Source organism: Salvelinus sp. IW2-2015, linkage group LG27 (genome assembly GCF_002910315.2).
Source record: "Salvelinus sp. IW2-2015 linkage group LG27, ASM291031v2, whole genome shotgun sequence".
NCBI lineage: Eukaryota > Metazoa > Chordata > Actinopteri > Salmoniformes > Salmonidae > Salvelinus > Salvelinus sp. IW2-2015.
The window spans coordinates 1,514,494-1,529,697 of NC_036867.1; the positions used below are offsets into that span (position 1 = coordinate 1,514,494).

The following is a 15,204-nucleotide window of genomic DNA, read 5'->3' on the forward strand; positions in this document are numbered from 1 at the left end:
TGGTCGGAAACATCCCAGGGCACTTGGAGCGTCCTTCGGAGGGACTGGTCGGAAACATCCCAGGGCACTTGGAGCGTCCTTCGGAGGGACTGGTCAGAAACATCCCAGGGACCTCTGCAACCAGGGGTTGAGAAACACAGCTCTATTTCAATTCAGTAGGTTTCCTGAACTTTTCTGTTCTACCTGTTTATGAGCTGAACTCAATGGTGACAGGTTGTAGCGGCAGTGTCCAATAAATTACTTTAAGGCAGCTGTAGGACCACAAACAATGTTAAATGTCCAAGCTGACAGACATCCCATAATTAGCTCCATTACTGTTTTAGGGCTGGGGCAGAGGGCACTAACCACATGGATCTGGGCCTTAATCTATAGATGGTATCAGAGCCGGTGTAGTAGGATTCAATCTTAATCCTGTATTGACGCTTTGCTTGTTTGATGGTTTGTCTGAGGGCGTAGTGGGATTTCTTATAGGGGTCCGGATTAGTCTCCCGCTCCTTGAAAGCCTTTAGCTCGATGCGGATGTTGCCTGTAATCCATGGCTTCTGGTTGGTATATGTATGTACCGTTGCTGTGGGGACGACGTCATCATGCACTTATTGATGAAGCCGATGACTGAGGTGGTATACTCCTCAATGCCATTGGATGAATCCCGGAACATATTCCAGTCTGTGCTAGCAAAACAGTCCTGTAGCATAGCATCCACGTCATCTGACCACTTCCGTATTGAGCGAGTCGCTGGTACTTCCTGCTTTAGTTTTTGCTTGTAAGCAGGAATCAGGAGGATAGAATTATGGTCAGATTTTTTTTTCCTCTGGTTGCGCATGTGACATGCTGGTCAAAATTAGGTAAAACTGATCATTCAGCCTACAGTAGCCGCCAATGTGTGGTGTTCAATGTAGGCCTACATTCCATGAGACTTTTGTAAAAAAAAACATGCAGAACTTGACATTAACCTGTTTATCCACTTGTCCATCAGACAAGGAGGTGACTGAAAATGTTGTTGTGTTGTTTGATGCAAGAAACCACTTTACAAACGATGCATCATTATTCCCATACCATTAATACAGATAATCAGACGAATGATGCTACCCTCTGCCTATTGGCTACTTAGTTTATTCAAGCCTGTCTCAAAATACAACACTGCTCCTTTAAGACAAAAAAAAGCTATTTACCTGACTCGCTTTTCAAAGATGCACACGTTTTGTGCTGTTGTAGGAAGCGACCACTCCCCCATTGCTGTCAACAAAGTATCTATACCTGGGCTAATAACTCACTAACTGGCAAAGGATATGAACATATATGTACAAATGTGCACATGCTCACTACATGTAGTTCTCGCTTTGATCTCAAAACAAGCGCATCTACTCACGACCGCTCATGCTGTAAAAACAGTCCAGTTCAAAGTGAATGGCACAGATCCATATATGGAAATTCTTTATTTGCATTTAGGCCTACTGCAGCTCTGATTGGTTATGGCACACCGGTCTGTGTAGAGTACGGGCCTTGAATTGTGCCTGTCAATGCAATAGTATCCTACTCCTATGCGTTCTGCTTACAACAAAATCTCTTGCATAGTTTGTTTTGTTTTCGGTATGTTGCATTGATAGTGCCTAATATTGCGTTGATTCGATCACAATTCCCACAGTAAAGGGAAACGTTGATAGTGTTAACTAATGGGGAAAACTCTAGAATGTTGAGGGAAGTTCAATCTCGTGCTTCTCTCGTGCACAGCTTAGAGGGAACATTGGCCAGTTGCGTAACCTCTGAAATCCCTCTCTCTCTGTGCCCAGGTGTCCGGGGACGCGGTCTCAGCAGACCAATTTACAGGGCGCACCATGTGATCACGGGGAGGAGGGAGCCATGGTGACCAGCCCACCCAGGTCCCCCCACTCCCTCCAGACGGAGACAGACCTGCGGGAGGAGAGCTCCCCCTCGTCCCCTGGTGGCACCGCAGGCAGCAGTGTTCCCATGTGGACTGATGAGCCTGGACTGGACAACCCTGCCTTTGAGGAGAGCACTGAGGAGGACAGTGAGTAAGAGTAATAACTGTGTGTGTGTGTGTGTGTGTGTGTGTGTGTGTGTGTGTGTGTGTGTGTGTGTGTGTGTGTGTGTTGTGTGTGTGTGTGTGTGTGTGTGTGTATTACTAACCTCTCTCTCTCTGTGTAGGGGTGGTAGGGTTGGAGTGTGTGGTACCAGGGTAAAGCGACCCTCAGTACCCCTGCCATCCACCTCCTCCGTACCGCCAGCTCCGCCTCCACAGGGTGGGACTGCCCCGAGTCCCCGCCCCTCTCCGCAGAAGAAGGTATGACATCACTTCCTCCATCTGACTTGCTTTCCTTAATCTTCATCTCTAAATGCCTTGAATCTAAACATTCATGAATATAAGAGATTGATGTGCTTCCATGTCCCTGTGTATCTCCCAGGTTGTGTGAAGCTGCCGTCCATTCCAGAGGGTGAGATCACCACCATCGAGGTCCACCGCTCCAACCCCTATGTAGAACTTGGCATCAGCATCGTCGGGGGCAACGAGACACCCCTTATCAACGTGGTGATCCAGGAAGTMTACCGTGACGGGGTCATTGCTCGAGATGGCAGGCTTCTGGCCGGGGACCAGATACTACAGGTGAGGGTCCTGCATGGCTGTAATCTTTCTTCTATCTCCACTCTTCCTCTTCCTAACCACTTTACCCCCCTTTCCTCCTTCTCTCTTATCCTCCTCTCTTAAAGGGATACTTCAGGATTTTGGCATTGAAGCCCTTTATCTACTTTCCTAGAGTCAGATGAACTCATGGATACCATTTTTAAGTTTCTGCGTGCAGTTTGAGGGAAGTTGCTAACTAGCGTTAGCACAATTGCTAACTGGTGTTAGCGCAATGACTGGAAGTCTATGGTAACTGCTAGCATGCTAGTAGATGCAATCAGAGATACATTTGAAGAGATGGGAAACTCCATTTGGAATCGTATTAGCGGCCATTGTGTGCGTTGCCTATGCGTCATCCATGGACCACGCAGTGCATTCTGGGAGATTCTGGGACAGGGAGAGCTCTCCTTCAAGGAGTGAGTGGGGCTCAGTTAAGCACTAGCTCTAAAACTCAAAATTAGCATGAATTTAGTACACCATTACATATATTTTCTGAGATGTGAGATAGTTCACTTGTTCTCTGTAATATCGTATAGCTTTGCAATTGTGACTTTACATACTTTCGAGGAAAATAGGCAGGTTTCTCGATGCTGATTTGAGAAGGGATTGCGTGATGATTAGTTTAGCAACCGTGTGGCGTAGCATGACATCGTGAATGCAATTGGTCAACGGTCTGCTAGGTGAGACGTTATACTTTCCTCCATTCATTGCCCATTGGGATTCCTATCTCCTCCTTTCTRTAATATCTCTAATGCAGTGACTGGAAGTCTATGGTACCTACTTTCTAGTAGATACCATAGACTTACAGTCATTGCGCTAATGCTAGTTAGCATTGACTCGCAAAATTACCTCTAACTTCCTTCTACTGGACACAGAGACATAAAAATGGTACCATGAGTTCATCTGACTCTGGGGAAGTAGATAAAGGGCCTCATTGCTAAAATCCCAAAATATCCCTTTAAGTGCTCTCTCTCTCCCCCTTCCTAGGTCAACAGTGTAGACATCAGCAACGTGCCCCATAACTTTGCCCGCTCCACGTTTGCACGCCCCTGTGCCATGCTACAGCTCACTGTCCTGAGAGAGCGCCGCTGTGCCTCTCGCCCGCCCCCTTTCACCACCCGTTCTGTGCCTCACGCCCCCTGCTCCACCCCAGAGAGCACCCCATCCAGCCCTGCCAGCCTGAGGATCACCCTGCACAAGCGGGACTCTTCAGAGCAGCTGGGCATCAAGCTGGTGCGGAGGACGGACGAGGTGGGGGTGTTTGTGTTAGACCTGCTGGACGGCGGCCTAGCGGCCAAGGACGGGAGGCTGTGTAGTAACGACCGCGTGCTGGCGGTCAATGAACAGGACCTACGCCACGGCACGCCTGAACAGGCTGCTCAGATCATACAGGTAAGGCTAGGGTTGAAACAGTGCTTCTGAAACGGTGAGTTGGGACAGTTCCTCTTGGCTTCGAGTTTTTAGGAAACTATGCAGTATTTAGTATTTTATGCATTATTTCTGACATTGTTACCCCAGGAAATCTTAAGTCTTATTACATACAGCCGGGAAGAACTATTAGATATAAGAGCAACGTCAACTTACCAACATTACGACCAGTAATACGACTTTACCGAAGCGGATCCTCTGTTCGGACCACCACCCAGGACAATGGATCTAATTCCAGTAGTCGACCCAAAACAACGGCGCCGCAGAAGGGGCAGACGGAGCGGTCTTCTGGTCAGGCTCCGTAGACGTGTACATCTCCCACCACTCCCGAGTATACTACTAGCCAATGGCCAGTCTCTTGTCAACAAGGTAGACGAAATTTGAGCAAGGGTTGTCTTCCAGAGAGACATCAGAGATTGTAACATTCTCTGTTTCACGGAAACATGGTTCTCTCGGGATATGTTGTCGGTTCAGCCACCGGGCTTCTCCATGCATCGCGCCGACAGAGATAAACTCCTCTCTGGGAAGAGGAAGGGCGGGGGTGTATGCTTCATGATTAACGACTCATGGTGTAATCATAACAACATACAGGAACCCAAGTCCTTCTGCTCACTGACCTGGAATTCCTTACAATCAAATGCCGGCCATTTTACCTACCAAAATAATTCTCGTCAGTTATAGTCACAGCTGTGTACATTCCCCCTCAAGCAGACACCAAGACGGCCATCAAGGAACTTCACTGATCTCTATGCAAACTGGAAACCATATATCCTTAGGCTGCATTTATTGTAGCTCGGGATTTTAACAAAGCAAATTTGAGAACAAAGCTACCTAAATTCTCCCAGCATATTGATTGCGCTACGCGCATGAGCAATGCCCTCGACCACTCCTACTCTAACTTCCAAATGCATACAAAGCCCTCTACCGCACTCCCTTCGGCAAATCCGACCACGACGCCATCTTGCTCCTACCATTTTATAGGCAGAAACTCAAACAGGACGTACCAGTGACGAGAACCATTCAACGCTGGTCCGACCAATCGGAAGCCACACTTCAAGATTGTTTTGATCACGTGGACTGGAATATGTTCCAGTCAGCCTCAGAGAACAACATCGACCTATACGCTGGCTCGGTGAGTGCGTTTATAAAGAAGTGCATTGGAGATGTTGTACCCACTGTGACTATTAAAACCTACCCTAACCAGAAACCGTGGATGGATGGCGGCATTCACGCAAAACTGAAAGCGCGATCCACTGCATTTAACCATGGAAAGAGGTCTGAGAATATGACTGAATATAAACAGGGTAGTTATTCCCTCCGCAAGGCAATCAAATAAGAGAAGTGCCAGCACAGGGACAAGGTGGAATCGCAATTCAACGGCTCAGACACAAGACATGTGTGGCAGGGTCTACAGGAAATCACAAACTACAAAAAGTAAACCAGCCACGTCATGGACACCGACTTCACGCTTCCAGACAAACTAAACACCTTCTTTGCCCACTTTGAGGAAATACAGTGCCACCGTCGCGACCCGCTAACAAGGACTGCACCCCCCCCCCTCTCCTTCTCTGTGGCTGACGTGAGTAAAACATTTAAACGTGTTAACGCTCGCAAGGCTGCTAGCCGCGTCCTCAGAGCATGCGCAGACCAGCTGGCTGGTGTGTTTACGGACATATTCAATCGCTCCCTATCCCAGTCTGTTGTCCCCACATGCTTCAAGATGGCTACCATTGTTCCTGTACCCAAGAAGGCAAAGATAACTGAACTAAATGACTACCGCCCCGTAGCACTCACTTTTGTCATCATGAAGTGCTTTGAGAGACTAGCCAATGATCATATCACCTCCACCTTAACAGCCATCCTAGACACACTTCAGTTTGCATACCGCCCCAACAGGTCAACAGAAGACGCAATCGCCATCACACTGCACACTGCTCTAGCCCATCTGGACAAAAGGAATACCTATGTAAGAATGCTGTTCATTGACTACTGCTCAGCATTCAACACCATAGTACCCTCCAAGCTCATCATCAAGCTGGAGGCCCTGGATCTCAACCCAGCCCTGTGCAATTGGGTCCTGGACTTTCTGACGGGCCGCCCCCAGGTGGTGAAGGTAGGAAACAACATCTCCACTTTGCTAACCCTCAACAATGGGGCCCCACAAGGGTGCGTGCTCAGCCCCCTCCTGTACTCCCTGTTCACCCACGACTGCGTGGCGACGCTCGCCTCCAACTCAATCATCAAGTTTGTAGACAACACTACAGTGGTAGGCTTGATTACCAACAACGACGAGACAGCCTACAGGGTCGAGGTGAGGGCACTCGGAGTGTGGTGTCAGGAAAACAACCTCTCACTCAACGTCAACAAAACAAAGGAGATAATCATGGACTTCAGGAAACAGCAGAGGGAGCACCCGCCTATCCACATCAAAGGGACAGCAGTGGAGAAGGTGGGAAGTTTTAAGTTCATCGGCGTACAGATCACAGACAAACACAGACAGTGTGGTGAAGAAGGCCCAACAGCGCCTCTTCAACCTCAGGAGGCTGAAGAAATATCGCTTGTCACCCAAAACGCTTACAAACCTTTACAGATGCACAACCAAGAGCATCCAGTCGGGCTGTGTCACAGCCTGGTACGGCAACTGCTCCTCCCTCACCTGCAAGGCTCTCCAGAGGGTGGTGCGGTCTGCACAACGCATCACCGGGGGCAAACTACCTGCCCTCCAGGACATCTACAGCACCTGAGGTCACAGGAAGGCCAAAAAGATCATCAGGGACATCAACCACCTGAACCACTGCCTTTTCACAACGCTACCATCCAGAAGACGAGGTCAGTACAGGTGCAGCAAAGCTGGGACAGAGAAACTGAAAAACAGCTTCTATCTCAAGGTCATCAGACTGCTAAACAGCAATCACTAACTCAGAGAGGCTGCTGCCTACACTGAGACTCTATCACTGGCCACTTTAATAAATGGATCACTAGTCACTTTACACAATGCCACTCTAAATAATGCCACTTTATGTTTACATACAGTATCTTACATTACTCAAATCACATGTATATACTGTATTTTATTCATAATGTTCACATATCTTACATTACTCATATTTTATACCATCTATTGCACCTTGCCTATGCCACTCGGCCATCGCTCATCCATATACTTACATGTACATATTCTCATTCACCCCTTTAGATTTGTGTGTATTAGGTAGTTGTTGGGGATTGTTAGATTACTTGTAAGATATTACTGCACTGTCGGAACTAGAAGCACAAGCATTTCGCTACACTTGCATTAACATCTGCTAACCATGTGTATGTGGCAAATAAAATTTGATTTGATTTGATGGCTAACCCTACTCCCTTTCCCTGTCGACTACAGGCCAGCGGCGAGAGAGTTTTTCTACTGATTGGCCGGCCCAGTAAGCCTACCCCTCCACCAAGCTCCACTTCCAACAGAGACCTGTACTGCCATGACCACTTCCTCCCCAATCACCACCACCACCACCACTACAGCTTTTCCCCCAGCCCCAGCCCAGTGCCTACCTGTGCCCACCTGGCTCGCTCCAGCACCCACAGAGTGAGTACACACACCTGAAGGGAGTGTGTGTGTCTGACTGTGTCTTTTCATGTGTATCTTTGTAACGACCTCTCTTATCGTGTGTGTGTGTGTGTGTGTGTGTGTGTGTGTGTGTTTGTGGTGGTGTTGTGTGTGTGTGTGTGTGTGTGTGTGTGTGTGTGTGTGGTGTGTGTGTGTGTGTGTTGTGGGTGGTAGGACCTGTCCCAGTGTGTGACTTGTAAGGAGAAACACATCACTGTTAAGAAGGAGCCTCATGAGTCTCTGTGGTATGACCGTGGCCGGGGGCGGGGCAGCAAGAGCGGCGAGCTGCCCATCTTTGTGACCAGCGTCCAACCACACGGCTGCCTGTCACGTGATGGACGAATCAAACGGGGTGAGTAATGGCTCACATCCCCCAGTGGGAGCTTCTGGTATTATTCTCAGGCCTAATTCAAGTTGTCAGTTTTAGGTTTGGCTCTCTTCCTGTGCTCATTATCTGTTCAGCTGAAGTCTCAGAGGTCAGTGTCTCTCAGGACTACTTGTTCCTAACTAACTGTTCTTCTCTGTCCTTTTTGTCCCTCCCTCTGTTTCCCCTCTCTTTTTTTCCTCTCTCTCTCACACACACGCACGCACGCACGCAACCACACACACACACACACACACACACACACACACACACACACACACACACACACACACACACACACACACACACACACACACACACACACACACACACACACACACACACACACACACACACACACACACACACACACACACACACACACACACACACACACTCTCTCTCTCATTCCCTCCAGGTGACATCCTCCTGAGTATCAATGGTCAGGACCTGACCTACCTGAGCCACAGTGAGGCGGTGGGCACCCTGAAGGCCAGCGCAGCATCGCCCTCCGTCCAGCTGAGGGCGCTGGAGGTCAGCATGGTGGAGGAGCCGGGCCAGGTTCAGAGCCCCGAGGACCAGCTGTTTCCCCCACACCACCACACACACAACTCAGACTACGACTCCTCCTGGTCCCCTTCTTGGGTCTTGTGGCTCGGCCTGCCCAGGTACAGAGAATATAACCCTCACACACACACACCTGTTTGGGTTGGACTCACTTGGGGTGTTTGGGATATTGGGAGTTTGTGTGAAAGTATTGCTTTGACTTATTTAGTGGTTTCATGTTAGTGTAGGTGATGCTGAGGAGAGGAAGACCTTTTAGACTATTGAAGTCCACCTGAAGTCATCTGTGGAGATTGTGTTTGAGTGTGTGAGGTATTGGAATGTATATGTCTTTCGTTTCATGTGTCAGTATTATGTGTGTGAGCCAGGGTGTGTGTGTGTTACGTAAGGAGGTCCATATGGGGGATTATGTTTGTGTGTGTGTTGTCCTGAACTGTGCTGTAGTGTGGATTATCAACTGAGAGGCATGTGGTGACATCCCCAATGTCTCTCCAGAATTCCTCCTTCTGAGACTGAGTCTTTTTTTCTTACGCTCTCTCCTTTTCTTCTGCTGTCTTTCTTTGTTTCTCTCCCTCCCTCTGAATCACCCTTACTCTATCGCTTTCTTTCCCTCCCTATCTGTCTCTCTGTTTCCTCCCTCCTTTTCTGTCTTTCTCTTGCCCTCGTTCCCCATTTCTCTCCCTGCTCCTCCCTCTATCTTCCCCCCTGTCTCTCGCCCTCTCACTAAAACACTGGCTCATTCTCTCCGTCCATCTCTCTCCCTTTGTATTCTCTCTCTCTCAGCTACCTTCACAGTAGCCATGAGATTGTTCTGCGTAGAAGTCACCCTGGGAGCTGGGGCTTCAGCATTGTCGGGGGATACGAGGAAAACCATAGCAACCAGGCATTCTTCATCAAGACCATTGTCCTTGGAACGCCTGCATACTACGATGGCCACCTCAAGTAAGCCTTCAGTCATGTTGTTGGGTTGTGAGCATATACTCACATTTCCGTTCTTTGTAAGTTAATTGTCAATAAAGTACATCTTATATTATCTTACATATACACTGTATTAGGTACACCATCTAGTACCGGTTCGGACCCCCCTTTGCCTCCAGAACAGTCTGAATTCTTCTGGGCATGGAAACATTGCTCAATTGGTAACAAGGGACTTAACATGAGCCATGAAAACATTCCCCACACCATTCCACCACCCCCACCAGGCTGTACCATGCCTGCTGCTTATGCCAAATCCTGACTCTGCCATCAGCATGATGCAACAGGAACCGGGATTGGATGGACCAGGCGATGTTTTTCCAATCCTCAATTGTCCAGTGTTGGTGATCTTGTGCCCACTGGAGCCTCTTCTTCTTGTTTTTAGCTGATAGGAGTGGAACCCGGTGTGGTCGTCTGCTGRAGTAGGACCGTCGAGTTGTGTGTTCCGAGATGCCGCTCTGCAGACCACTGTTGTACTGCGCCGTTATTTGCCTGTTTGTGGCCCACCTGTGAGCTTGTCCGATTCTTGCCATTCTCCTTCTACCTCTCATCAATAAGCTGTTTTTGCCCACAGGACTGCCACTGACTGGAGCTTTTTTGTTTGTCTCATCATTCTCGGTAAACCCTAGACACTATCGTGTGTGAAAATACCAGGAGGCCGGCCATTTCTGAGATACTGGAACCGGAGCCCTTGATATCAATGATCATACCACTCTCAAAATCGCTTAGTTCAATAGTTTTGCCCATTATAACGTTCAATCGAACAGTCACTGAATTCCTTGGTGCCTGTCTGCCTACTTTAAAGAGCAAGCCATGGCCATGTGACTCACTGTCTGTTGGAGCAAACCATTTTCATGAACGGGGGGGTGTACTTAATAAACTGGTGTATATCTACTGTATGTGGTCCATCCATGTTGATGTGCCCCTCTGTTCCCTAGGTGTGGGGACATGATAGTGGCGGTTAATGGACTGTCTACGGCTGGAATGAGCCACTCAGCCCTGGTACCCATGCTGAAGGAGCAGCGTAGCAGAGTGGCTCTCACCGTGGTCTCCTGGCCTGGCAGCCTGGCATAGCATCATGCCATACTGAAATTACTGTAGACTGGATCTAACCAGGGCCAAATCAGGACTGCATCGAAACCAGGCTATGGCGCCAAATCATACCATACTGAAATTGTTTTAGATTGGACATACTGTAACCTGGGCCAAATTACAGACTTCATCAAACCAGGCTAGAGGAAACCTGGCCCTACTGAGCAAAATCACTTGATACCAGGCCGGACTGTGTCAGCCCCACAAACAGACTGTGTTCATATGGTCATGTTATCGGGACTATCTGTTAAAGGACAGTACATAGTCTCTGGACTGCAGTAGAAGAAACCAAGGGTGTGTTCAGGTGGCTGCAACATTAGATAGAAATTCATTGCATAGAACAGAAGATTCTCTGCCATGTAGAATGATTTAGATCAGCTCTAGGCCATGTATTTCTGTCTGAAACGTTGCTAAGGTTATCAGGAGAAAAATGGGATAAACTTTTCACCTACTCGCTCCAACTGAATAAACCCAAGGCCTTACTCTGGGGGCCCAAGCGCCCTGGACACAGCGTTAGGCCTCATCACCATGATGACCCAGCCATCAGCTCCCTAGGGTTTACTTGTGGATTCTGCCATTTGATAAATATTTTCCACAGAGGGCATTTGGAGTCAGTTCTTACCCACATCGTCATACTGAAGGAGGAAAACACTGCTAGTGGAATCATTTCAGCACCTGGATGTGTTCAGGAGAGGTAATAGATTCCAAATCCTCTGATGACTGGGTTCTCTGTAAATTATTTCTATGAAGTTGCTGTTAAATTGCTCTGCCGTTATTTGTTGGGTTATCCCTGTGCTGTGAGGTGTTTTATGGTCTTATCTTCACACCACTGGCTCTGGCAAACAGGCTACGCTAGGCAGTCTGGAGCCGGTAGTGGTACTCKAGCCTACTCTTCCGTTCGGCAGGGTTAATACCGGCCTGGCACCCAAACAAAATCTTTACCCATCTAACAATACCACGACAATTTCCATTGGTGTTCTGTGAGAACTATTGGAGTGGTGCATTTCAAGCACACTGATGCAATTTGTTCACTGTCACCAACCCCCTACAGATTGGCCATTAGTGAACAGGTAGATCTAGTGGCCGCTTGAACAATGAGAAGGCAGTCGGCGGCTAGATCAGGTGGGACCACTAGCCACTCAGGGCTAGTAAGTGTGAATAGGCACAAGGCCGATAAAGTGGTTTCCTCAGTTTCTGGGATGCCACATGTCCTACTTGTATCCTAATTATTAAACTTCTAGTCTATCAAATAAGCCAGTCATTTTGCTTACCAAATACATCTCCATGAAAAAAATAACCTGCTGGAGAAGACAGATTTTGGGCCCAGTTCTCACACTTCCCAGGATGGAACAGACTTGATAATCTACTTTTAAAGTAAAGTATCATGTGCGACACCATTGGGTATTTGTAAAGTGTCATAATGGTTATGTAATGCACTAACAGACAAGGAGCCAGCCATGCATTGGTGAGGATTTATTAGATAAGTGTTCAATACATAAACTGAAATTCAGCTCTTGAAAACTAACTAAACTGCTTGACAAATAGCAAAGAATAGGTTCCTGTTCCACAGGTTTCAGATTACTACCCCCCCCCCCCCATGGTTCTGATGGACCAGTCCAGGTTAGAGTAGCCCAAGCTGGTGTTATGATGTAGAGTAGCCCAAGCTGGTGTTATGAAGTTGGTCAGCCAGTCTGCTGGTCTCAGCCTGTGTGGAGGCTGGCCCCAACTTCATCTTCTGAATCAAAGGCTTGTTCTTTTTAGGGCGCACCTTCTGCAAAAGGAAAAAAAAAGCAGTGGTTTATAATATTACATGTAGTGATGTTATTCATCCTCCATATACCCAACAATACCAGCGTTTACCTGCAGCTTTTTCCTCTCTGGGTCATGAACCACTCGGTGTCGTCTCAAACTCTCCTAAGGAAAATAAAAACATTTAGCTTAACACCAAATATTCCACTCAGACAGATTGAGTTCTGCAAAACTATTTGCGAAGTGACAGGATACCATATTGTAACTTGAGTCTTGTCCCATGAGTTCACCTGCATAGCGAAGCGCTTGCCACAGCCTTCGTGGGTACAGGAGAATGCCATCTTGCCCTCATGGTCTGACACAACGTGGTTCTCCAGTTTGAAGTGGGTGGTGAAGGTCTTCTCACACCCAGCGTCGGTGCACTGGAACACCCTCTTGGGCACACCAGAGTGGACCCGCAGCTGGTGCTGCTTCAAAAACCATGCCTCCAGGAATATCTTACTGCAGCCATCACACTGTAGCTTGACTTAACACAGAACCGGTGAAGACTTTACAATTGGATCAGTTTAAAATCTATATAATAATTCATGATCATGTGAGAGGACCACAAGACATGCAAAGGGATGAGTTGCAGCATGGTCAAGAGGGTGGCAGTGTTGGTGTTTGAGGGCCTACATACTTCTGTGCACAGCTTTCCTGTGCTTCTGATACTCTGACCAAGTCTTCCCCTGGAATGGACAGTCCTCCACAGCACAGGGGTAACCTGGGAAAGAGAAATAGATAAAAATGTATGAAACATCCACAGGACCTCTGATAAGACTTGAGATGGGTATGTGGCATGTGTAGGGCTCACCTTGGTGTACTTTCTCATGGCGCTTCAGTTGTCCGGGAGCAGCAAATTCTCTTACAGCCCTCAAAGATGCACCTATGGGAAAGGGTCAGAGTTCAGCCTGATGTGGTAGAGTCTACATTCTCTTGTAGAGGCCAGTGTGTTATACTTACTGAAAAGGCAGCAGCTGTGTGTGTTTAATCTGGTGTGTTTTGAGTTGGTTCTTCTTATTGAACTCCATCCCYCAATGCACATGGTCACACTAGAACATAATTTACAAACCTTTGAATGAAAATTAGCAAGAGGACCATTTGTCGTAGTCCAACATTACCTCCACTATTCCTTCAGCCACACCTGGAGGTGGAAGTCAAGGCATTTAGAATCTCATGTTCACCCATCAACTGTTTCAGAACAGTGTCAAATTAAACCGAAGGCAAAAGGGTGATGAATGTGAAACTCAGTTTAGCCGAGTCATGAAAACGTGGCGGTGCAGTCAACCATGTAGGCAATGCAATGCACATAAACGTTGCTTGTCTGTCGTTAATGTTGTTACAATTTTTCCCCCCCCACTTACTCTGCATGTTGTCTGGTGATGGTCATTCAGCTGGTTGAAATTAGACAAACTAACCGCAGGAAAATATTAAACAGGCAAAACACAGGTCTACTTCTGTGGCAAGATGTCTGCCTATGACCGAAGGCAAGTGCACAAGACTACATGCACACATACTAACAGATGTTTACATAGTTTAGAGCATGGGCTTCAGTGCTGGTGCTCTAAATAAAACTCAAATTTCAAGCAGCAGTAGAATAAATTCAAATGTAAATTCATTAAACATTCTGGCTTAAGGAAAATGTCCACGATTTTTGCAGAGCTTTGTTTCAGACTAAACCAAGTGGTATCAGTGATTCATTAGGTGCGTCAGTCTGACTTCGGTTTTGCCAACCTTATAGTGCTTCTCCTGGTGCTGGTGAATGCGAGCTATGTGATTCTTCATGCTGGCATGTGAGACAAAGGCCTCGGAGCATCCTGCAGCCTGACACCTGCAGACGCACAGAAACAGATGAGTGACCGGAGGGAAGGTTGGAAGAGGAATAATGAATTGCATGACTCAGAGCACAATGGGTTAGCGCTACTACTCAAGTTCATTCAGAAACATTTGGTTCAAAACCATTTACAACTAAACCCTAGCTTTGGTGCTAGTTTTTACTTTAGCCAACTGACTGTCCACCAAATCACTTGGAAAGGCAACAATGAAATATTGAAGGCAGGAACAGCCATACAGGCTCATACACAACCGGTCATTGACCGTGAACCATTGCCCTATAGGATAGTGAAGCTTCATACTCACGTGTATGGCTTCTCTCCACTGTGGCTCAGCCCGTGTCTGGTGAGCTGGTAGCGGGTACAAAAGCTCTTGTCACAGTTCTCGCACGAGAAGGGTTTCTGTCAAAGAGAAATGTGACCAAGTAACAAAACAATATAGTACGTTTTTCTGACCGCAGACATTAATTCACGTTCAGTTGTATTTCACTTACGTCAATAGGCTAATTCTTTCTGATTAACATAAATGTTAAATTCAGTACATAGATCTGATCTGGACCATCTGTTGAAAGATGCCAGCTGGGCAGGATAGGTACTCACCAAACCTGTGTGCTTGCAAAGATGGGCATCTAATTTCCATGATTTATTGAAGGTGGCATTGCAGTTGACAAAAGAACAAATAAAGCTTCTTTGGACTTGAATCCTTTCCCCCATCTTTAATTGTACAGATGACAGTGTTTTGATAACGCAAAACCAATACGGCAGGTCGTTTACCGGCCTACATGGGTCAACACACCTGAGGACTATATATTTTATTGGGCGATACCACTGTTGGATAATACAGGGGTGTTTCAATCCACGCAATGGAAAGTGAACAAAATAGAAAGCAAAGTCTGGCTCTGTAATAGCCTAAATTAAT

At 47.2% G+C, this 15,204-nt stretch overlaps 2 protein-coding genes across 2 annotated transcripts in view; one reads left to right on the top strand and one right to left on the bottom strand.

The window, feature by feature from the left end:
* lnx2a (ligand of numb-protein X 2a) overlaps positions 1 to 11,264 on the top strand; it is a 15,295-nt gene extending 4,031 nt beyond the window's left edge. The window contains 10 exon segments of the mRNA XM_070435595.1: positions 1,791 to 2,029; positions 2,167 to 2,197; positions 2,199 to 2,302; positions 2,424 to 2,623; positions 3,629 to 4,033; positions 7,452 to 7,649; positions 7,845 to 8,022; positions 8,453 to 8,702; positions 9,382 to 9,540; positions 10,512 to 11,264. Coding sequence (XP_070291696.1) covers positions 1,791 to 2,029; positions 2,167 to 2,197; positions 2,199 to 2,302; positions 2,424 to 2,623; positions 3,629 to 4,033; positions 7,452 to 7,649; positions 7,845 to 8,022; positions 8,453 to 8,702; positions 9,382 to 9,540; positions 10,512 to 10,647 — 1,900 coding nt within the window. The 3' untranslated portion in view covers positions 10,648 to 11,264.
* Positions 11,265 to 12,307: 1,043 nt separating this feature from the next.
* On the bottom strand, positions 12,308 to 14,999 carry gtf3ab (general transcription factor IIIA, b). Its single transcript, XM_023973350.2, is given in 10 exon segments — positions 12,308 to 12,436; positions 12,526 to 12,579; positions 12,705 to 12,940; positions 13,094 to 13,177; positions 13,268 to 13,314; positions 13,316 to 13,339; positions 13,417 to 13,505; positions 14,188 to 14,284; positions 14,593 to 14,687; positions 14,886 to 14,999. Coding segments are annotated over 10 exon segments (969 nt in total).
* Positions 15,000 to 15,204: the final 205 nt, after the last annotated feature.